Consider the following 24,352-nt stretch of genomic DNA (forward strand, 5'->3'; position numbering starts at 1 on the left):
TGTGTGTTTTAATTATTGTTGGTAGTGCTGGAATTTTTGTGGCTTTGCATGGTTCCTGATGGGCTTTAATTGTTTCTTGTAGTGTTTCATGGACAATGTTTTATCTAGCTGCTTTTGTTTCTTGGTAATTATTATCTGAGGTTTTTATTGTGTGAATCTGTTAGGTACCTTGAGCTTTTGAGGACAGGCAGGGTAAACCTATTTCACACAAACAAACAATGCCCGTCAGGTACAAGTAGTGTCGGATAGCAACCTTGCTTATTTGCATATTTGGAGGGAACCAGGAAGAGTGAAATATATCCACATCTCCCCTGCTGACTATGTCTGGGACTCCCTGGAATAAGGGGCAATAATGGGTGCTAAGTAGTTTGAGTTACAGGTAGGTAGCTGTGTTGGTCTGCCGTAGTCGAAACAATATAAAAAAAAATTCCTTCCAGTATCACCTTAGAGACCAACTAAGTTTGTCATTGGTATGAGCTTTCGTGTGCATGCACACTTCACTTCAGATGAAGAAGTGTCCATGCACACGAAAGCTCATACCAATGACAAACTTAGTTGGTCTCTAAGGTGATACTGGAAGGATTTTTTTTAAGTAGTTTGAATTAGCAGTTATACTATCACCATCAATTATTTAGGAAGCATTTACCTGTGGATTTTTCATGCTAAAATAGTATGCAACTTAACTGACAGTTCTATGTCCAGTTACTCCTCTTTAGTTTTTCTTTAAAGACAAGAAGAGACACTAGTAAGCCAGAATTTACTGAAATTACTGACTGACATGTTTTCATTTGCAAGGACTAATGGATAAACTATCTTTTAGAATTCCCAGACTTGTACAATTGAACTCTCTCTGTCCTCATTTGTGATTCCAAGCATTCAAAGTATTCAAAGGCATGGTGCCTCCAGCACAAAATGAAGTACATAGGTTTAATGACTACTATCCTTCTCCTCCATGAATTTATCTAAATTATAAAGCTGTCCAAAAGGGTGACCATCACTGCATCTAGTGGGTTCAAATGCCATAGTTTTAACCATGTGCTCTTTGAATAAATACTTTATTTTGTCTGTCCCATTTTCAGTTTCACTGGATGGACCTGGCTTCTAGTATTAAAAGAGAGAGGAAGAAAAATCTTTTTCCACACCTCATAAACTTATGCAGCTCCTATGTCTCCACCATCATTCCATTTCTAGTCTTCCCTTGTTACCATTTTCAATCTCTTTCCTACTCTTTGTCTCCCTCCACCAGCATTTAGGCTACATGCTCTTCTGATGAGCAATCTGTCATTTTTTGTTTATATTAGGAGGCAAAATGCATGCTAGTGTTTATCACACATTGTAAAAATTGTACTTAGCACTGGCTATGTTTTATTTTTATATCAGGAAAATGGTGTGCAGGAAGTGGGGGGGGGGGTAATGCTTTCCTGCCTTGACTCTTTTTCTGCCAATAACCCCCCCTCTCCAATTTCTATTTGCCCCTTAATAAGCTATTTGCAGTAAACAACGCCTTCTGGGAAATTAGCAGCTTGGGAGGGCAGTTTGCAAAAGACCATGGCCCTGATCTGGAATGAGACCCCACTTTTTGTGGAGTTGGGCTGTTTGGACTTTAGTCTGTAAAGTGCATTGTGCACAACAAATTAAGGTATAAAATGCTGGGAATGAGCTTTTGAATGAGGAGATGATGAAAAGGGAAGAACTGATGATGTGTATTGATTTACTTGCCTATTTCATCTTTAGAATATCTAAGTAAGTGTCCTCTAAAGGCTTTTATCTAACATTTAAACCTTAATTGACCGCAATAAAGGTATTGTCTCACTTGTTCAGTGCAAAAAATAAATATATTGCTGGCTTTCTTCCCCCATCTGTTTTTCTGATAATGCTGCTTCTAACTACTTCAGTTCTCCTATCAAATCCCTTTTCCATGAGTTAACTTTTCTGTGCTTCTTGGTGAGGTAAATAGTGCTTTGCTCCTCCTCTCTTTTAGAGCTGTTTACGGACCATTACACACATGGCATAGAAGCTGTTGAGGGTTTGTTTTGAGTATGTGCCAGGTACTTACACCTTACGCTGCAGCTGGAACTCCAGATAACACTGTTTGCTTAGGCCTTATTAATGCTCATTCTATTGCTGTGACCTCAGATCTGTTTCCTGGGCCACAGCAGCTGTTCCACTGCTGTTGTTGTACATGTCTTCCTTATCCCCTCCTAAACATAGGCATGATTTGCAAAGGGAAAAGAGAAGATTTAGCCAGAAGATGGGCAATTCTGGGGAGTAAGGAATGGGATTCAAGACCTGGTACTCAGGAGTGTTTTTATTTTAAATAAGAAGACAAGTTATTAATTTAATTATTTTTTTTAAAAAAATAATTTATGATTAACCTTCTAATTTAATGATAAATCACATCTGTCAGGAAAAGTGGGGCGGGTAAATACCATTTCAAAAGGTTGTACAAACACAGTAGCGCATGTTGTAAAATATATTTGTGGGTTTGGGATTATTTTAAGGGCTGCTGTTGTTACTTTATTACGAAAGCATCCAGTAGTTGATAGACTTGCTACCAACACAAAACTAGCTAATTCACAAGGTAAATTGCATGCATTTTCAAATGTTTTTCTTTCAAAGGTGGAATTTTAATTTTCCTCCAGTTTTTGGCATAATGAGTTTTGGCAACAGTAATGGTGTTTAGTAAAAGTAGCAGAGGATCTAACACTGAATTGAACTTGGGTATAGTTTTTATGGGCTATCATGACCCACAGGTCACAGATTTTTGTCAACAATATGGTCATTCCTGAACCTGCATAAGGCTGTAAGATTTTCTTTGGAAAGCAACTGCTTCCATGTGCAATCATGTGCCATTATTTCGTAAATAAAAGAATATATTTTGAGACTGGACCTCAGCCAGTACAAATCCATTTCTGTAACAGAGGAATTGGCTGGCTTGGGTCTGTATTTGGGATACCTTCTCATTGTAAAGCGAACACTCTACTCTATCCAGCTACACAAGGTTTGGAATGGTCTGGTTCATGAATGCTGAAAGGGGTGTATAGCAACAGAGATTAAACAGCATCTCCCCCCCCCCATCCCTCCTTGTCAAAGATTTGTGCTTTTATCCAAGGTAGGTGGGGGTGCCACAGGAAGATGAGATGCATTCTTGGGGCCCATTCATATATTGGCTTAATGTGGATTGTGAACCCTAGTGCTTCGTTTCCTAGTGCAAACCCCAAAATGGCACCAAGGAAGAAGGGACGAGGGGAAGCTCTACAACATGAACAACTGGAGGGGGCGGGGAGAAAGATCTGGATTGGCACCTTGTCCCATTGCTGCCTGGCCACGGTCAGGGTTGCTCTGTTACCAGAAAGCAAGTCCCATTCAACTTGTAGGACTTGCTTGTTGTGTGTAACACATTAAAGTGTTCTTAAGTGACACAGAGAACTTGTATGTCCCCCAAATGTACTTAAAAGAAACCCACGGTATCTAATGTAGAAACAACAACTTTAAAAATTTGAATGACAAGTCTCTAACTATATGGCTGTTTAATTTATGTGAGCTGGAAGGTGCATGTTTTCTCTTTGGGTCTATTAGTGCAATTACAGAACATCAAACCACCCAGGATCTCTTCTTTGACATGTAACCAAGACTAGCCCTGTTATGAAGTATAGTGGGACTGCTGTGTCAGGTGGAAAAAATTGAGGCTTAGGAAAGTCACAACTGTCACAGGTTTGATTTTATTCATGGGCATAATCTGGTGAAGGATAAATCTCTTCCACTGAAATCCATGGTCCAATCCAAGTGAAATCCAAGTGGCTATATTGTGCTTGTATACATAGCATATATGTTTATTTTACTGAGGGAGCCCATCTGGATTTGTTATCACAGGCACCCAAAGACATCTTGGTGCCTCATTTGTGGGGTGTAAGTGGTTAGGGAAGCATACAGCATTGCTATAGCTGTTTTGGTGTCTCCTGTGAAAGTGTCCTTTGTGGTGAAATCAAAAAGGGAGTTTTAAGGATGGAGAGTGAGGAGAAGGGGACTAAGAGAGAAAGAGACATGAGAGCGAGTAAAATGGCAGAGCTAGAACCTTGGATTGTAGGGAAAAGGGAATACAGTGTAAGGAAGGATTCTTAATAATAGTTTTGATACAGTAAGTGCATAAAGCAGACTGGACAGTTGTAAACGACAAGCACAAAAAAAATCTTCATAATAATGCATGGTAGCATCTGCGCTGATTCATGCAAGTTTCTTAATATTCTCACAGTTAGTTGTTCTAGAATAGAACTAGAACTAGAATAGTTCAGGATAATATAATAATAATTTATTATTTATACCCCACCCATCTGGCTGGGTTTTCCCAGTCACTCTGGGCGGCTTCCAACTGAATATTAAAAACAATACAGCATCAAACTTTAAAAACTTCCCTAAACAGTTCCCTTCAGTTACTGCTGCCACCACTAGAATTATTATTCGAGTGTAAATATACAGGGCCGACTCTAGGCTCGCCCCCGGTGGCGCGGGGCGCCAGACCACCAGGGGCGCCGCTGCGCCTGCTGAGAGGCGCGGCTGAGGCTGCCCCAGGCGCGCCTCCGCGGTTCAGTGGCTTCAGGCCGCTCTCCGGAGGCGCGCGGGCCTGGGGCTGCCTCTGCCGCACGCAGGGGCATCGCAACGGGGCTGGCAGCGCCCCCTGGCCCAGGGCCGACCCTACAGCAGGCTGGGTGGCGCAGTGCAGCCACGCTGCGCGCGGTGCCCACCCGCCCACCTGCCGCGCTGGGAAATGGGGCGGGGAGGGGCGCCAAAGGGATCTGTCGCACCACGGCGGTAGGGCGCCGGGCATGCTTAAGACGGCCCTGTAAATATGTATATGTATATTTACTGAAAAGAAAAGCAGCATTTTGAAATACATCCAGGACAATTATTTAAATTATCATACTGTTATCAACCAACAGTATATCGATTCTTTTGGATTAATTTAGGGTACAAAATCCTAACTGGATTTTCGGTCATCAGTTCCAAGAATATTTCCACCTGTGCTTCTTGCTCTCTGACTGTTTATTCCCCCCCCCCCCCAACCACCAGTATCTCAGCAGCATTATGTCTCTCAGCCCCAACAATGGGCACTTTCAACCATTCAGATACGATTCTTTAAAATAAAAATAAAATCAAAGCCAACATTGTGTTTTCCTCTCTTTGAAGATAAAGGACTAGTGGGACAAATGCTCATCTCCGAGCTTCCTTTTAATTAACATGAAGATAAAATATCAGCTTCCCTTGCGCAGCTGGTGACATGCACCAATGAACATTCGGCCTGGTTTCTTAGGACCATGTACAGTGGATTGGGAAAGCAGAGGGAGGGGGAAATGCAAGCCAGAGTTGGGGTAGTTGAGATGGAAATGGAAGAGCAAGCCTTGGTAATATTGCTGTCAACTGGGAGCAGCCATTCTGTCAACAGGACAGATGAGAAGGGAAGAAGAGCACACTCCTCCCTCAGCTCTGCTGTGGAAGGCCAGCTCCATCGGGCTTTCTCTCCCGCAAGTGTCACCTGTGGGCAGTCCTTCTGCCGGACTGCCTCAGTGGGAGAGCTAGGAAGCAGGGCCAAAAGCCCAGCTCCATCAATCAGGCACCTCCTATTCTTGAATTGTGCCAACTTGGCCATTAGAAGAACAATTGTTTGAGAATTGGTGCTTGAGTTTGATTTCTCCCCCACCCTTCCCTCCGTTATGGGTTGTGTTTTTCTTAACGCAACCCATAACGTGCGGGCAGGGCCTGCCTTGTTTTAATTAATTGCACGTAAGCCACTCACGGAGCCATTTTGGCTGAAGAGTGGGGTATTAATGCTCCGTATGAATAAAAGAAAAAAATAGATATTGTGGAAAGGAAAGAGCAGGGTTTGTCAGCTGACTGGATTTAAAAGAGAGGGAGAAATCAAGGGGACACTTTAACAACGTTATTGATAAGAGGTTGTGGGCGAGACAGAAGATTTATATTTTAGGCATAGGTGAATTTATGCATAGATTCTGATATGTTGCTGGACTTCCCCACCCAGCAATAGGGGTGTAGACATAGAGGACTAAGAAGAAAGCTTTATAGATCTGAGAGAGAGGATGGTAGAAGAGAAACCTTTGAAACCTCTGCCAAACGCTATGGATGGTGAGATGTGCTATAGTCAGATCACCCCCCTCTCAGCTATATGAGAGAGATGCTGAGTAAACTATTCTGAAGGCAGGAAACTATTCTGAAATTGACCAAAAAATGAAGAAAGTCACAGTTGGGTGAGTGGTGAAGTGGCAAGAGAGAGTATCCACAATTTTCAGAGAACAGGGATGTGAAATCTGGGTGGCCACATGGCAAAGAGGACAGTACTCCCACACCCATAATTGTTGTGCTGTGGCTACTGAAATTCTCTCTTCTACACGGAGATTTGGGGCGAGGTGTCATCAGTACAGTGGTGATACCCAGTTCTATTTCTCTGTAACATCTGGATCAGGAGAGGCCATGCAATCTCTGGTATGGTGCCTGAATTTGCTGGTGGGCAGGATGAGGGCCAGCAAACTGACTCGTGAATCCTGGCAAGATCCCCAGGTCGAGATAAGCGGTCAATTGCCTGTTTTGGATGGGATTGTACTGTCAAGGATTCCTTAGCTGTAATTCCTGCATTTTCAGAGGGTTGGAGTAGATGATCCTTTAGGGCCCTTCCAACTCTACAATTCTATGCAGCTGCTCCTCTATCCATCTCTGTCACTAGAGGCCCAGGTGATCTCATTGAATTTGAGAAAATCCTTAATAAATACATTATAAAAAAAAAGAATTTGTTTTTTTTTTGCCAGCTTCAGCTGATAAGAGACTATCACTATTCCTGGACCAGGGTAGCCTGGCCATTGTCGTCCATGTGATGGTAACCTCTCTAGACTCAATGATTGCAATGCACCCTATGTGGGGCTGCCCTTGAGACTGACCCAGAAACTGCAGCAAGTGCAAAGTGTGACAGCTTGACTGCTTATTGAGGCAGACGACCACCATTATACTATGCTGCTGTTGAAAAACAAAAATCATTGGTTGCAAGTTAGCTACTGGGCTGTCTGCTGCACAACAGCACTTCCTCTCCTTGTGTACTGCCCCCAATTTGTTCCCCTTCCCCTAACTCTCCAGAGTATATTTGGGATGGAGGAGAGCAGAGGGAGAGGAAGTCCCATTGCACAGGAGGAAACCCTTGCACTAATGGGGCAACATTGTTGGATACAGCCCTCAGTGCCCTTCTTGGAGGGAATAGCTTGCCGGAACGCTGGCATTTCAGATCATTGGCTTGTGTTGTCGTGGGACTCAGGGAAACTAATGAAAAGAGAACAGTGTAAAGTATCAGGAGACGAAATAAATTTTGAAGGCAGAGCTGTAAGTAGAACAGCTTGTCAGACTTTCCTTCTGACGGTGGGATAGTCAAAGGCACTAAGCTAAAGCACTGCAGGTAGTGCCTTCAACGAAAGAAGAGTGGCAGTCAGATGAAGATGATGGACTTTGCAGAACTGGCGAAGCCGACAGGAAAAATCCAAAACCAGCGTGATCAAGTATTCCAAAAGGAGTGGAGTAAATTTATACGATATTTGAAAGATTACTGTAAGCAATAAACATCACTAGCAGGGTTGTCTGAAGACTTGCAATGAGAAATTTTCTATCTTTCTATCTTTATTTAAATTTTGAGCCATTTTGTAATGAGTGTAATTAGAACTGGAAAACGTACAAAATGCAATGATATAAAGGTTAATTTTGAAAGCCATGAGGTGGGAGGGAAAGAAGTCAATAGGCTTTAAAGAGCCAAAGTGGTAAAGTAGATAATGACGATGGAGCGCAGTGCTGTATTGGGTAGGATTTGGAGCTAGCAGGGATGACCAAGTAGTTTTTTTGCTAAGCTAGCTTTCCCTCTGAAAAAGTTGATTCCCTTTGCTGTGTTTTATTATTTCTTGGTGATGAGAGTGCCCTCTTGTGGCCAATACTTATCTATACAACTATGGCAGGTGCTGCAATGCCTGGGTGAGATGGCAGTACTGTATGTGGTTTGGGGCTGGGTGCTTGTTGTTTTTTTTCAAAGCAAGCTAAGAGACAGTCTAGGGCCTGATGTTGGGTTTGTACTGGCAATAGAAATCCCCTCGGGGCCTAATTATCTTTTGTTTATTTTTAGTTGCTGTACAAAATCTCCCAAGGGCTACAAACAAACAAACAAACAAAAGAACAAAAAACCCAATTGCCATCCAGCTCTGAAGACAAAACCCAGAATCCTCTCGGCCTTCTCATTCTGACCTCCCCACTCTTTCCAGCTTCCCTCCTGTCAGCCGTACAAGGCTAACACGGACAAGCACCTGGAATTGGGAGAATTCCTTAACGTTATTCCACATATAAACCAAACTCTGCCCGCTGAGAAGAAACAGCTTTGTTCATTCACAACTCCTTAATTTATTACCTTAGAAGTGGATGGATAGCTTCTCCTATCAAATTAAGGGAGTGTTCTGAAGCAGCCAGGGACTTGGGTGGAATTGCTTTGAGTGAGCCAGTTTGAAAAAAGAGAGCCTATATTTCTAGGCAACCACTCTATCTTGCCAATCTGTTTCACTTTTTCTTTTCTCCCCTTGTGTTCTGTGTCCACAGCTACCCCTTGGGCGGGCAGCCAGCCAGGCAGAAACCTCTGGGGTCTCCACCCAAGTCCCATGGATGGCGAGGCGTGCTGTGGTCCGAGCATCCCTTTTGTCCCCTCCCAGCTACTATGAAGCAGTGCACGATGGGCGTGGGCCTACCAGCCCCGAGTACCCTTTCCTTGGCAGCTGGTACCACTACATGGGCCAGGAGCCCCTCTCGTACAAGCGGCGTGGAGGAGTGGTGGATCACCGTGACATCATCATGGCTCATCAGGCCCACAAGATCCACAACACACCCCAGGCACAGCGGAAGGAGTGGGAGTGAGTATGCTCAGATTCTGTTGTTGAGCTGTAGCTGTTCCTGAGTTTCTCTCAAGTAGGCCTGAAGCCATGCCACTTACTGCCTGCCTCCTCCCTCTCCTCGCTGGAGAGCTCCCCAGGTCTGTCCTTTCCATACTCCATTGCTAGGCACACACTTCCAGCCCCTGCCAGACCTCTTAACTTTCCCTTCCCTTTATTACCTTGATCTTCCACCTATTTGTGACTTCTTCATTGTTCTGCTGATTCGTGTCAGTCTGTACCAACAGCCCTTGTCCAGAGAGCGAGAAGACATGTTCTTCATTCTCTCCTTTGTTGCTGGTGTTCTGATGCTTCCCAAGATTTCTGCTCGTTGAATCTAGCTCTGGTACTGTATTGGGGACTAAACCCTATTCCTATAACTCTGCTATGTTTGTTCCTTTGAAATAGGGTGTACTGAGATCTTGACATTCTGCGCTTCTGGTGGCTTGTGCTGTTGGTTTTAAGAGTAGTGCATGCATATGAGCTCTGAAGTAAGCCCCATTCCCATTTAGTTCAGTGGGGCTCCCCAAGAATGCCACGTACAAGATTGTACCCTAAGTTATGCATACCAGTAGTATTGCAAGACACACCATTTCTGCATAGTTCAAGGACACATTAGTACATGCGTGTAATAAATGAGACAATGAAGCTACACAGCCAGACATCTGGGCTTTCAAAGAGTTGCAGTGATTAACGAGCAAACAGGCTTCTGTAAGTTTCTGAAGGCAAGTTTTTAATGACTGATGTTTTAATGTATTTTTAATCTTTTGTTGGAAGCCACCCAGAGTGACTGGGGAAACCCAGCCAGATGGGCGGGGTATAAATAATGACTTATTATTATTATTATTATTATTATTATTATTATTATTATTATATTTCTGATGAAGTGGGCTCTACAATAGTAAAGGGACCCCTGACCATTAGGTCCAGTCATGATCGACTCTGGGGTTGCAGCGCTCATCTCACATTATTGGCCAAGGGAGCTGGCGTACAGCTTCCAGGTCATGTGGCCAGCATGACAAAGCCACTTCTGGTGAACCAGAGTAGCGCACAGAAACGCCGTTTACCTTCCCGCTGCAGCGGTACCTATTTATCTACTTGCACTTTGACGTGCTTTCGAAATGCTAGGTGGGCAGGAGCAGGGACCGAGCAACGGGAGCTCACCCCGTCGCAGGGATTCGAACCGCCGACCTTCTGATCGGCAACCCCTAGGCTCTGTGGTTTAACCCACAGCGCCATCTGCGTCTACAATAGTATTTGCCACAATTAACCTGTTGGTCTTTTAGGGGGGACACAGGGGTATGCATACCCCTAAACATTTTGTGAATCCAAGTTTGGCCTCATTGAGGGGCAGTATTTCAATATGAGTAGGAAAATGAGAATTCCCCTAAACATTTTTTTAAAGAGAAAAAGCAGAGCCTTTAAGTTTACATTACAAACCTAAGTTTGTATTAATCTGTAATTATTATTTCTTTGCTTTGTTATCTGATTAATCAATATTATTTATTATTTGAGTTTTGTTAGTATTGTTTTGTTTAATTTTCTATCTTGTTTAGTTGTTCAGATTTTGTATATATATTTTAATCTCAATAAAGTTTATTTTAAAATTAAAAAAAAGTTTACAAACTGACTGCAAACATTACCTATGGGTTTTTGAATCACTAATACTCAGTTTACGTACAGACTATAGTCTAGGCAGGATTCTTAAGTATCATTTACTAGGATGGCAGGAGTAATGTTAGTACAACCTACTTTAGGTCAATGAAAGCCAGTTCTGGGTCCTGAATCTGATCCACCAGTTGAAGATAAGTGGTCTGGCCATCCTGGGAGAATCTGGGGGAGGCAGATATTTTTCCTGTTGCAGGCCATGTAACACATGTGACCAGAAAAAAATGCCCAAAGCAAGGGAGAGCATGGCTAGACCTGTACTCCTTCGAACATATTTGCACAGGGGTCACATGTTTCCTACAATGCACCTGTCCATTGCATATTTCAGTTCATTCTAGTCTTCTATTGTCCATGTGGCTGATAGAAGAGTTTGGGGACCAGAGTAGACATGGCAGAATTCCCACTGTCAATGGAGGTGTCTTACTTGGGAAGGCACAATTTCCCCCTACAGAACATAACCCAAATTTCTGATTTTTATACAGCTGTACAATTCCAGCAGCTCAAGCAGCTTCTGTGGCTTTAGAGATTAATTGACCTTCAGGGTAATTATAAGGATGCTATAGGTAAAAGGTAAAGGATCCCTGGAGGATTAACTCCAGTCCAGGCTTCCTCAACCTTGGCCCTCCAGATGTTTTTGGCCTACAACTCCCATGACCCCTAGCTAGCAGGACCAGTGGTCAGGGATGATGGGAATTGTAATCTCGAAACATCTGGAGGGCTGAGGTTGAGGAAGCCTGCTCCAGTCAAAGGTGACTATGGGGTATGGCGCTCATCTCGCTTCAGGCCGAGGGAGTCAGCGTTTGTCCACAGACACCTTTCCGGGTCATGTGGCCAGTATGACTAAACCGCTTCTGGCACAATGGGACACCATGACGGAAGCTAGAGTGCAAGGAAGGAGCGTCTCCACCCCCATCGTTCTGCCCGGACACTGAGGTCCAGTACTGAGGGCCTTCTGGCGGTTCCCTCGTTGCAAGAAGCCAAGTTACAGGGAACCAGGCAGAGGGCCTTCTCGGTAGTGGCGCCCGCCCTGTGGAATGCCCTCCCATCAGATGTCAAAGAGAAAAACAGCTACCAGATTGTTAGAAGACATCTGAAGGCAGCCCTGTTTAGGGAGGCTTTTAATGTTTAATAGATTATTTTATTTCATTTTTCTGTTGGAAGCCGCCCAGAGTGGCTGGGGAAACCCAGCCAGATGGGCGGGGTATAAATAATAAATTATTATTATTATTATTATTATTATTATTATTATTATTAAATGCCATTTACTTTCCCGCCGCAGCGCTACCTATTTATCTACTTCTACTGGTGTGCTTTTGAACTGCTAGGTTGGCAGAAGCTGGGACACAGCAACAGTAGTTCACCCCGTCGCATGGATTTGAAATCCTGACCTTTTGATCGGCAAACCCAAGAGGCTCAGTGGTTTTTGCCACAGCGCCACCCGTGTCCCTATAAAGGATGCTATAGATAAGTACGTGAGAGAGAAGACTTGATAGGCTTGTTGGTGAAAATCTGGGTGTTAGGGAGGTGACTTATCATTGCTGCAAAGTCAAAGGAGGTAGGCCAGTGGGGTCACATTACTTTGCTGTTTAGAAAAGCATTGCTGTGAAGATTTATCCCTACTGCCCAAGCCCTGTTTGGTTACCAGTGGCCAGGAAAGACAAAAGGGTATTTTCACTCCGAGCTCCTTTTGGCTAGGGAGACGTAGTGCCAAGCTATGTGTGATGTTAGTCATGTGTTTATACAACAATCGTAGTCCTAGATTTTTTGAAGAAAAAGTTGCAGTGCCCCCCCCCCAAATCTGGAATGTGTCTCTGAGGCTTTATACTTCCTCCCCCTGCTGAAAACCACTCCCTCCTGGCTGCTTTTTGCCTCCCCAAGTGCTGTTTACTGTAAACAGCACCAGCCAGGCGGTAAAAAAATTCAAAAAGGCAAGGACCACCCAGTTGAGATCAAGATTGTGTTCTAGATCAGGGTCTCATGCCTGCTCATCTCCAATCAGCCAGGTTAAACATGCTGGCTTAAACATGAGAATAACACAGAGCACACATAGTTTGGCTCTCACTAACAGGGCTACCCTTCCCCTGATAAAAAGGGAACTTAGTCCGATCTGATTGTTGCACAAAGGGCCAAATCCTGGGAAACTAAGGGCCCACCTTGCTTCTTGGAAGCCTATTGTGGAGGAACCCCCCATCTGAGCCAGAAGCCCCAAGTTAATATTGACACTGGCGCTCCCCAACACCCCCGCACTCCCTCATTTTCTTTCCAAGCCATTTCCTTTTTTGCTGCCTCCAAGAAAATCCCATCTTGTTGCCTTGGAAACGCTGTTATCTCTAGCAGAGGACTATAGTTTTACTGAGGGCTCAGCCGGCTTGCCTGGGGGTGGGGAGGATCAAAATTGAGGGAAAGGGACACCCCCTTGCTGGGGAGTGAGACAAAACAACAACAACACCCTGCTGTAATGTGGGACTCAGCTGGCACTGGAGAAAGCTGCAGTGACAACCATTGTGAGGCTGCGATGCAGTTGGTACTCCATAGCCACGTACAGGGATTTCTTGCATAATGTGTGGGTGGGGATAGACCGAGAGCATGGATGTCAACTGAGCAGAGAATGCTTCTGTCTCTCTGCCTTGGCATAGTGTTTTAGCACAGGGATTTCCTGAACACCATGCCATCCAGATCTGAAACGGATAGTGCTTTTCAGATTTGCACTTTAAAAACAGCTTGTGGGACATATGAAATGTTTGCACAAATTGGGTCCTCCCTAACAAGAGGGCACATGCTGTGGTGGTACCTGGCAACCGTACCCTGTGTTGTGGGTGGGAACGTTTGGGTGGCCACAACACCCTATTGGAGGTCCCTCGATCCTGGGTGCAATCTGACCAATGGGATGCCAGCTAAATCGATCGAGGGACATCTGTTTAAGCCCATGCACATGTCCCCGAGCTTCCTCTTTTGGGCTCAGTGCATCGGAACACCTGCCCACCTCTCCCTATATTTAGGGCTTGCGCTTGACCTTGCTCTGCTGTCCTGTGTTGTCTCTCGTTGGCACAGGGGCACGGCAGGAATTTTCCCCACTTGGCTGGTGCCACTTGGGATTCGCCTGCCGCATAGCAAATCGTCACAACTTGTAAGGTTGCGGATAGGCTCTGGTTCAGGTGATAGGGGTGGCAGAAGGGTCTCGCCATCCCTATGTGTTGGGTATTCCGCTAAAGGAATCCACGGACTCATTGGTCGGTCAACCCTGTGAGCGGTTGAGCCTGAGTCCAGGGGACATCCAGGGCTCCTGCTTTCACTGTCCCAGGTGTTCACCTGAGGCTGACCTATAGTTGGTGCCCAGGGTCAGCCCTGCCCGCAAGGGTGCAGGGAGATAGTCGAACCAGAGCCTATGCAACCACTCACCTGATTGTAATCAATAAAGTTGTGGCCCAAATTCTGCCAAAAACCAAACCAAAAATTTGAGTCTTGACTGAATTTATTTCAGAGGGTGGTTAAAAGGTCTACACTCGCAACTGAAGTTGGAATGGCTTGGTGATTTGCTTGTGTAACAGTAGAGGATTTCCTGTTCCCCGTTGTGAATGCTATACCAAAAGCATTTTGCATCCTTACCACCAGCATTTCCCCCCACTGGCAGCACGTAAGAGAACTCCCCCCCTATTTGGATTGTGGATGCTCAGCACATCCGAAATGTAATAAATATGCTTGATGACATTTTTGGATAAGTGACACTGCAGCCAGGAAGGGGTATCTATCTCTGCACTATAGTGAGGACCTTCCCTTATGCTGTGGATTCTTACGATAGACACACTCTATATTTGACACTCTATGTTAAGTTGTGGGTAAGCATAGCAGACGACACAGCAATCTCTCCAAAGCAGCTCTTTATTTGGAAGCTGGAACAGAACTGAACTGCATTGCCGAGCTGGCCTGCTTTTATAGAGCCTGGCTCAAACAATGTATCAAACATGATTCGAAGTTCCCTCCTAAAGTTCCCTCCTAAAACAGCTGTCAAGGACCTGAGGACCTGAGGGAAAACTATATACACTAATACATAACACCCTATATATTTGGCACATTCTATATTTTGATAGGAACAGTTATGTGATGAAATGGACCCAGTTACATTAAGCATGGTAACTATTGTAACTATCATTGATACAGCTAATGGCCAGGCTTTATTTGCAATGCTGTCTTCTGTGAGCAGAAAACATGTTTTTTTTAAAAAAATAATAATAATATGTGTGATGGGCTCAAAGTATTGCTGTTGGAGAAGATGCTTTTTAATTTCACTCAGCAGTTAGTTGATTGCAAACCGCAGTCTTTTTGAACACATTGATAAATTTCAACTGACTTGGAAATATTTCCTTAGGTGACAAGCCATAATTCATGAACTTATTATTAGAAACTTGAGCTGCAATGTGTATAGTTTACACTGGGACTTAAATATCAAAGTAACAAATTGCAAAATGTCGATTGATGAATTAAGCAAAATATGAAATGGCAAGAGGATTGAAATGCCCCTTAGGAAGTTTCCAAGTGAACTGTGAATTTCCATTTGAATGTAAACATTGACACACACACACACACACACACACACACATATGTGGTGGAATGGGGGATTGAATCCAGCACTGCTATAGAAATGCATCCTTGATCTTTATTCAAATAGATTGAGGTGTGTGTGTGTTTTACAGGGTTATAGGAAGGAATGGACAAATCCATTGGATCTGATCTCAAAATATTTTAGGATCACCAGATTATTCGGGCTTGACAAGGCATGGGCTGTTACTACCTTTGCTAATGGAGGCTAGTGAGGCCCAGCGTAGGGTGGAGAAATTCTGGGCCATTTCTGGTTTGCTTCTTGAGTGGTAAGCCTCCCTAGAGATCAAGCACAATCATCTGATGAAAGAGAAATGTTTCCTCCCCTGCCTGCGAAACATACATATGTGTGCTCACACACTGCCAAGATCCAGACATATCCTTAATTCTAGCATCGTTCTCTCTGGGGGCTTTTTGCCCCCAAAGATGTATTGAAAGAGACACCCATAGAAACAAATGTGTTCTAAGGATTCTTCTCTTTCTTCTATAGCGCTGCTGCCCTCAGACACCAGTCTTGGTGCCTGTCAAGGCCCCCTGACCCTCCCAATTTATATTTGTTCTTTTTGGCAGGGGGAGGGAGAGCTCTTTGGTTTTGTTTTTCCATGGGTGGTGTTTGGCTGGGAGGCAAGCAAAATACAGATATTCAAACACCCAACCCTCTTTACCTCCTTTTCTCCAGAATGCTTCTAATCCCCAGGTGAGGGTGCTTTGCTTGCTTGCTTTTTGTTGGTTTACTGTGCATTTTGTCTGTTTTTCTTTCTTTGAGAATGTTGTCTGCTTTGTTTGCCTGTTTGGGCTGCTTGTTGGAGGGGTTGTCTTGCCTGCTTTTCCTTTTTGTTAAATGGGGGTTATTATCGGCTATGTATAGGGGTTTCACTTGTCTGGAGAGTGTGGGGGCAGGCATCCCCAAACTGCGGCCCTCCAGATGTTTTGGCCTACAACTCCCATGATCCCTAGCTAAGAGGACTAGTGGTCAGGGATGGTAGGAATTGTAGTTCAAAACATCTGGAGGGGCGAAGTTTGGGGGTGCCTGGTGTGGGGGAAACCACTGCCAGTTTTGTCTTCTGTGAAATGGGTTTTTGTGGTGTCCATGGCAGTTTCTTAGGTTTTCAAATGTGCCCCTGGGCCCCAAAAAGGCAGGGGAGCTATGATCTAGAAATTCACATTGCGGAATTTAGATAGGCAACTTTGTACTCTGTAATTTCTTTGTACTTTGCTAAACCATAGATTAAAGTAAACCATGGTTTAGTGTGTTTGAGTGCTTTGCTGCTGCTGTGCACTTGCTTGCTTTTCAGGGGAGGAAACAAGTCAGAATCAGGCTTGTTGCATGTCCAAATCCAGGCTTGTGGCTTGTTTCTCTTTGCTTTTGGCTTACCACTCATTGTTGTTGTTGTTCTAGTGGTTGTTTTGAGGAAACAAACCATAAGCCTGGGTTCACATGTCACAGCAAGCTAGACTCTGGTTTCTTCTTCCCCTTTGTGGTGGTTGGGAGTGGGGGAGGAACAAAGTGTTCATGTACATTAAATCATAATTTATTGTATTAAAAAAATTGTCTAGTGGTGCGTGCAAACCAGGCCAACTTCCCTCTAGATATCTCCCCCCCCCCCGGCCTTTATTTTCTATGCATGTGCTTTTTCTTATCAACTTCTAAGATTGTTGAGCTATGATGTTCTGAAATCCATGCCTTTTGTCCTGCTGGCCTTATTCCTCCCTTGTTGAACAGTTTTTTGATTGCTTTTCCCTGGCTGTCTGCAGTCATTGTGTTCTCAGACAATTCCTCCTTGTTTGTCATCGTCAGTTGTAAAACAGGTAATCCTCAGGTAGCTTGTTGGACCTTCTGTTGCATGCATATGTTGGCAACTTTCTAGATTTTTCTATTCTCTGTTTTGTGTGTGTGTGTGTGTGTGTGTGTCCATCCTCCACTCTGGCAGATTTAGGATTTGCAGATGCAAGGGATTGAGAGACACAGCAGAGCAACTATAGTTGTTTGCTTCCTGTTAACCTGTCAGCTGGGAAGGGGAAGATGGTGAGGACGAGCATACCAGCCAGAACGACTGCAAATGGAGGCTTTGCCTAATTGCTGAATTCTCTTTTAAAGCCCTCCAAGGTGGTGACTGTCACTGCCTCTGGAGGGAGCAAAATTCATGGTTTAATGGTGTGTTGCATAAATATGTACAGTCATGCCTCGGTTTAAGTACGCTTCGGTTTGAGTACTTTCAGTTTAAGTACTCCGCGGACCCGCCTGGAACGGATTAATCCACTTTCCATTACTTTCAATGGGAAAGTTTGCTTCAGGTTAAGTACGCTTCAGGTTAAAAACGGACTTCCAGAACCAATTACACTCATACTTCAGTTAAGTACGCTTCAGTTTAAGTACTCCACGGACCGTCTGGAATGGATTAATCCACTTTCCATTACTTTCCATGGGAAAGTTTGCTTCAGGTTAAGTACGCTTCAGGTTAAGTACAGACTTCCGGAACCAATTGTGTACTTAAACCGAGGTACCACTGTACTTTCTTTTGCCTCTCCTGAATCTTGAAACATTCAGCTTCATGGGATGACTATGAGTTCTAGTACTATGAGAGAGGGAGAAACACTTTTCTCTATCCACTTTCTCCAAGTCATGCATAATTTTATAAATTTCTATCAAGGCCCCTCTTATTAGCCTTTTCTCTAAACTAAAAAGTCCCAAATTTTGTAAACCTTCTTCATAGGGGTGTCACTCCATCCCGTTTATCATTCTGGTTGCCCTTTTCTGAACTTTTTCCAATTCTAAAATACCCTTTTTGAAATGAGGTGATCAGAATTGTACACACAGTATTTCAAATGTGGGTGCACCATAGATTTGTATTGGCATCGCGATATTGGCAGCTTTTATTTTCAATTCCAAATGATCCATAGCATGGAATTTGCCTTTTCCCACAGCTGCTGCACACTGGGTTGACATGTTTTTAAAGTCCATGGTGTTTACATTATGGACTTTAAAAACACTTCTCTTCATATTAACATTGCAATAAAACGCTTTCCTATGTCCAGCACATGGGGTAATGTCTAAGTATTGTTGTTGCAATGGTTTTTTGCCAGCTTCTCCTATGACTGATGCCACCCAGGTTTTGTTTACTCCCTTTAAAAGCCACCTCCTAGTCGTGTACTTCGCTCCAACCATTATGCTAAAAAGTTTTCCCTGCAGTTTAATGCCTTTAATAGCATGGGACATGAAGGCTGTGATGTGGAGCAAGTTACAATGAGAATATCCTGGTTGTGTGAATGTGCGTAGACCTTGCGTTTGAGATAATAATTCCCCTCCCCCCAAATATACTTCTTGCTCCTTGACAGTTTCCTGCAAACCCACTGGGTGGCACTCACGTTCTCTCACAAACTGATTCAGTAATCTGTGCAAAGGTATTTCTTGAGCTGATACAGGGAGGCCATTAAGCAATCCGTACAGTTTTCTGGTCATTCCGGAGACTAGAATAACAGATTGCTCATGGTCCATTGGTGGGGTCACAGACTCCTGGGATCCTGTCTCTGGCTGTTGATAACTGTGCATCTCAACTAGCAAGCTTTGGTCATACACAATTTAATGGTATATACCGTACTCTAAATTGATAGAGTGATATAAAAAAAATTCCTTCAGTAGCACCTTAAAGACCAACTAAGTTTTTATTTTGGTATGAGCTTTCGTGTGCATGCACACTTCTTCAGATACAGTGGAATGGAAGTTTCCAGGCACTTATGTAGAGAAGGGGTGGGGAGGGGTGGGGATGGGGAGGGGGGATCACTCAGAAGGGTGGTGGAAATGGGTGATTGACTGACTGATAGCTGTTGATGACCGCAAACGACTGCAAATGGTTTTGCATGAAAAAGCAAGGGTTGATAGAGTGATATATTTTATGTACTAGCTTACTTGTGTTGGTGAAAGAGCATCTAATTTGCTCTAATTTGCTCTCTTGGATGAACATGACATTGAAGCCCACTGATTTCAATGGGTGTATTCTTGTGTATGACTTTTTCAAATCCAACCCACTGTATCAATTTGTATTTAAACCATGCATCCCCCGACTCACCCCGAATTCAAACTCATTCAGTGTTTATTGGAATTTCAAGTACCTCTGCATCCATCACACTACATATTCGGGTGACAGGTTTGAAAAAGAAAACACTTTTCTCATGTGAAATCTTTCCAATACCTTCATGGTACTCCATTTTTTTAAAACAACAAAACCAAATAAAACAATGGGGCAGCAAATACAAAGCAAACCACTAGCTTGTGGTTTGCATGAGAAGTTGAGTTGATCTTGTGGATTTTGCAATAGCTAACCTATGGTGAGAAATTGAACTTGATATACACGTTGCAGTGCCACTTTCCCTATCTTTACTGATTTTCTTACATTTATTTCCTGTCTTCCTTTTGCTATGGAACCCAAGGGTGGGATTCAACTAATGAGTGGAAGCCCTGTGCAAAGGCTGATGCTTGTGCAATGGGACGTCCCCCCTCCCCCCTCCCCAAAAGCATGCAGCGGGAAGAGAGAGGGGATCATTCTGTCTGGCAAGTCAAAATGCTTGGCTCTGATGGAACAATTGCCTTAGAGCATCAGTTAATTCTTTCCCAAGGTGGCAGTTACCCATCCAGGTTCAGACCTGCTTTGCTTCAGTAATGTGGTGGCCTTATTTGTTACTTTTCTTTTTCCATCCGATGTTATAAGTTCTAACACGGCCATAACTAAATCTATTCTCATCAGTAGCCTTTGGAATTTGATTAAGCTGGAAAAGTAGGAGCCTAGGTAACTGATAATAATGACTAACTCTCAATAGGTGGGAAATATGGACCTATTGGCTATGAGTATGACTTGGGATTGCCAGCCCTTAAAACCCAAACATTATAGTACCTAGGTGAGATTTGGGTGGCACTCTGTAGCTTTATGGGTGAAACCAGAAGGCATAGCTTGGTGACTTCTTTTGGTAGATCTCGCTGGTCTCCATGGGATGGAATCAAGCACATAAGGCTGGAGTTGCCAATGCAGTGACCATAGGGACCCACCAGGTTATCTCCTGCCCTTCCACCCCCACCAACCCCAGTTGGAAGTTGCTATCTTCCCAGTGCTACTCCTCTGGCCGCTTGTAGCTCATTGGGAGGCTTTTGCTGCATATGCCCACTTCTGCTATGATTGGATGGCCTGGTTGAAGAGGACAGAGAAGGACTGGTAGTGACTGAGTTATGCCACTGTGTGCATGGACTGGAGGAAAGTTAGGACAGATGAAGTGATGGGGAGGCCAGGCAATGGGATGGGTGGATGGGGCCTTACGGGGCTAAAAAAGAAAGCATGCGGGAGAGAGGGGACCCAGAGCTATGAGAGGGGCAGAAAGTGGGTCCTCTTTGTAACTGGCATGAGGGCTAATGTTGAAGACTGAGCAGGCTGAGGCAGCTTGACTTTTCATTTCAGCAACTGACATCTCCCAGTTAGGGTAGCCTGTACCAGTTCACTGATTTATGCTGATGTGCTCCAGCATCCCCCTAGAGAACACCCCAAAACAAACCCAGAAGCCCATTTTATTATGATACTTGTCTTCTGCACCCATTTCAGCTGCCTGTCTCCTGAATTCCCGGTGGCTGACAGGAAGCTTGCTCCATCCCTTTCAGCAGCGTAGACATCATACTACTGCAAGTCTGGCAGCCGTCAGTCTGAGGCACAGGGCACTCCAAAAGAGGTCAGGTGACCCTGGAGTGGCCTGTAAGTGGTACAGAGAAATCTCTTTATGGAGGGATTTTGCCCAGGGACAAAGCTTCATAGAGATGCTTGTCATGCTAACCAGATAAGGTCTATTAATCAGGAAAGTATTTATGGGGAAGTCAGGCAGATGTTTGTGTTTATATATATACTGTACACACACACACACACACACAGTGTGTGTGTGTGTGTGTGTGTTTCTATGCACAAAAACAAGGCAGAACTTGTTTCCTTATAATATGTAAAGGGTAAAGGGACCCCTGACTATTAGGTCCAGTCGTGACAGACTCTGGGGTTGCACGCTCATCTCGCATTATTGGCCGAGGGAGCCAATAATGCGCGCTCATCTCGCATTATTGGCCGAGGGAGCCGGCGTATAGCTTCCAGGTCATGTGGCCAGCATGACAAAGCCGCTTCTGGCAAACCAGAGCAGCACATGGAAACGCCGTTTACCTTCCCGCTGTAGCAGTTCCTATTTATCTACTTGCACTTTGACGTGCTTTCAAACTGCTAGGTTGGCAGGAGCTGGGACCAAGCAACGGGAGCTCACCCTGTCACAGGGATTCGAACCGCCGACCTTCTGATCAGCAAGCCCTAGGCTCAGTGGTTTAACCCACAGCGCCACCTGGGTCCCTTCCTTATAATAGGCTTCCTCAAACTCGGCCCTCCAGATGTTTTGAGACTACAATTCCCATCTCTGACCACTGGTCCTGCTAGCTAGAGATCATGGGAGTTGTAGGCCAAAAACATCTGGAAGGCCGAGTTTGAGGAAGCCTGCCTCATAAGGTGGATATTTCAGGTCGCTACTTCTCCTGGCACCATGAATAAATTATGCCATGTTAAATTTGACCAGTGAGCAGGTAAAGTTTTTCATGACACTGTCAAGCAGCTAACATATTTGGCGGACACAACAACCAAATTGCTTTGGAAACTTTTACTTGGATTCTTTAAACAGAGAAAACTATAATAAATGAAGAGGCTATTCCCTTCTTGGCTCTCCCAACACTCCATTTTAAGCATCAGACAGTGTGTTGTATAATAAGGTGTATAACCGTGCCTGAAAACCTATTGAAATAAATAAACAAAACAAAGCTTATTTAGGAAAAATGAATTTAAGAGTTAAGAAGTGGCAGTGGAGGGAGACTGCTCAAATTCCTCCTCTTTTCCCCACCAGAATCACAAACTTCTCAAATACATGTTTGCTGTCACATGATCCAGAGAGTACCATCTTCTGTGGGCATGTAAACTGAAAAAGTGAATGGTCACCCATATGAGTTGTATCCAACAAGAGTAGATCCGTTTAAATTAATGAATCTAAATTAATCAGGCCTTAAGCTTCAATGGGACTACTCGTGTGTAGGGCTAGCATTGACGACAACGGTTCGCCCCATGACTAAGCAGCGATTCAAAGTTAGGGGTCCCCAGTCCAAATCCAATTATTCACCTACTATATAGCACCTGCATTCTTTTGCTTTTAAAAAGAACATTTTCCAGGCATGCTCATTATTTTGCAGGGGGCATTCAAGTTCATACTGGAACTTTAGGTTTGCACAATTAAAGTAGATTAAAGCTCTCTGTTACCCTAGCACAACAAATCCACTTAAAAAAAAGAAATGAACTTTTTGTGGTTTGGAAAGTGATGGGGAATTGCATTAAAAAGTGTGGGCTGAAACAATGATTAACGGGAAGATGTATAAACAAGCAAATCAGGGTGAATGCAGGATGAAAGCACATTGCTGCATAATCCACAAACAAATCAGAATGAATGGTCAGTAAAGAACAGATATATTTGAACCTCTGATTAAGCTTTGTGCAACCAAATCAGGACGAATGCTCAATAAATAGATTGTCTGGAGAAGCCCCAACAGATTCTGTAGCTAAACCCATAAATGACAGGTATGAATTCCTTGGATTAAAACTAGACTGATTCTTTTTTGCTTCATGAACATGCTTCAGTAGAGCATGTTTCTGGTCTTATTGTTTGTGGAATTTCAGTTGTACATGCACTACGGTTATCTAGTGTTTGGCATTTACACATTGGCAAATAAAGAGGTTATGCACTTTCTGCTGTTTCTGCTGTTGGAGCCTAGCTGTGAAAAAGTGGTGCTGGGCAACAGACTGTAGGGAATTAAGCAGGAGAAGAGTGGAGGGTTTAACCAAGGTAGCCAATGTAGGCCAACATCTAGAGTGCAGCAGAACAACTCCCGTCATCCCTGATCATTGGCTGTTCTGCCTGTGGCTGATGGAAATTGTAATCCAATAGTGTCTACAGGGCACTTCTGGAGCACCTCTCATGTCCTCTTTGCCTTAAAAATTTGGGGTTGTGTGTGTGCGCACAGGGAAACAACTAAAGATGGCACCTTATACAAAAGCAAATTTCAAATTTACTGCATGTTCAATTGTGCAGGTTTAGTTACAGGTAGGTAGCCGTGTTGGTCTGAGTCGAAACAAAATAAAAAAACTCCTTCAGTAGCACCTTAAAAAAATAAAAATAAAATCTTAGTTGGTCTTTAAGGTGCTACTGAAGGAATTTTTTTATTTTGTGCAGGTTTAGTTGTGCAGAAATTATTCAGAGGTTTAGATGAGGGGAACGGAGATGGCATATACCAAACAATAGTCACAGTTCCATGTGAACATCTGGCTACCCTAGAACAAAGTAATAAATACAGATATAGGGATTTAATTTATTTATTAAGAGAACGTTGAAATGGGCCAATAACTACACGAGATGTGCTTATTCTAGGTTGGATTAGCCCATGTGATTCCCTCCAAATGTTGTTGAACTACAACTCCAGTCATCTCTGGCAAGCAAAGCCAGCAGATAGGGATGCTACAATACCCGGAGGGCACCACATTGGCTACTCCTGCTCTAGACAATGTGAACCAACACTGCATGAAATAGAAACATGTATTTAGACAGCATGTGTTCTGTTCCTAGCTCTATCCCACTGGTTATATTCCCTTCCCATTGGTATTCTGTGCTCTTTCAATTTTTATAAGGCTGGTACTCCTGTGGTCCCTTGAAAACTTGTATTGGGCTCTGTAATGAGAAGGCAAGGATGAGCATGCTTCCCTGAGGCCAAGCTTATCCTCCATTACTGATAATTCCCCCCCCCCCATCGTGCAGCCATAGGAGAATGTGAGTGGCATCTTTGTATGAGCCAAGTATGTACCTTAGCCAAGTATCTACCAGCAGCCCCTGGAATGTTCTGTGGTAGACATGTCAAGGTTTCTCAGAAGACTGGTCATTGTGGAAAAGGTTCCCTGAAGGTGGAAAGCTTGAAAACCGCTGCTCTAAAGGATCTGTTTAAGCTGCGGTTATTTGGGCCATGGGTTTTGCCTGTCATTTACTATGCACCTCCCAGCATTACAAGGCTCCTGGGCACATCCGTCCTACAGACTATAACA

General features: G+C 43.9%; 1 protein-coding gene across 1 annotated transcript in view; it reads left to right on the forward strand.

The window, feature by feature from the left end:
* The window catches only part of CACNA1A (calcium voltage-gated channel subunit alpha1 A), a 272,529-nt gene that overhangs the window by 13,311 nt on the left and 234,866 nt on the right, over window positions 1-24,352 (forward strand). Inside the window, exon 2 of the mRNA XM_088661718.1 lies at window positions 8,626-8,933. Coding sequence (XP_088517844.1) covers window positions 8,689-8,933 — 245 coding nt within the window. The 5' untranslated portion in view covers window positions 8,626-8,688. The remainder of the gene's footprint in view (window positions 1-8,625; window positions 8,934-24,352) is intronic.

Source organism: Zootoca vivipara, chromosome 2, assembly GCF_965207765.1.
Source record: "Zootoca vivipara chromosome 2, rZooViv2.hap1.1, whole genome shotgun sequence".
Taxonomy (NCBI): domain Eukaryota; kingdom Metazoa; phylum Chordata; class Lepidosauria; order Squamata; family Lacertidae; genus Zootoca; species Zootoca vivipara.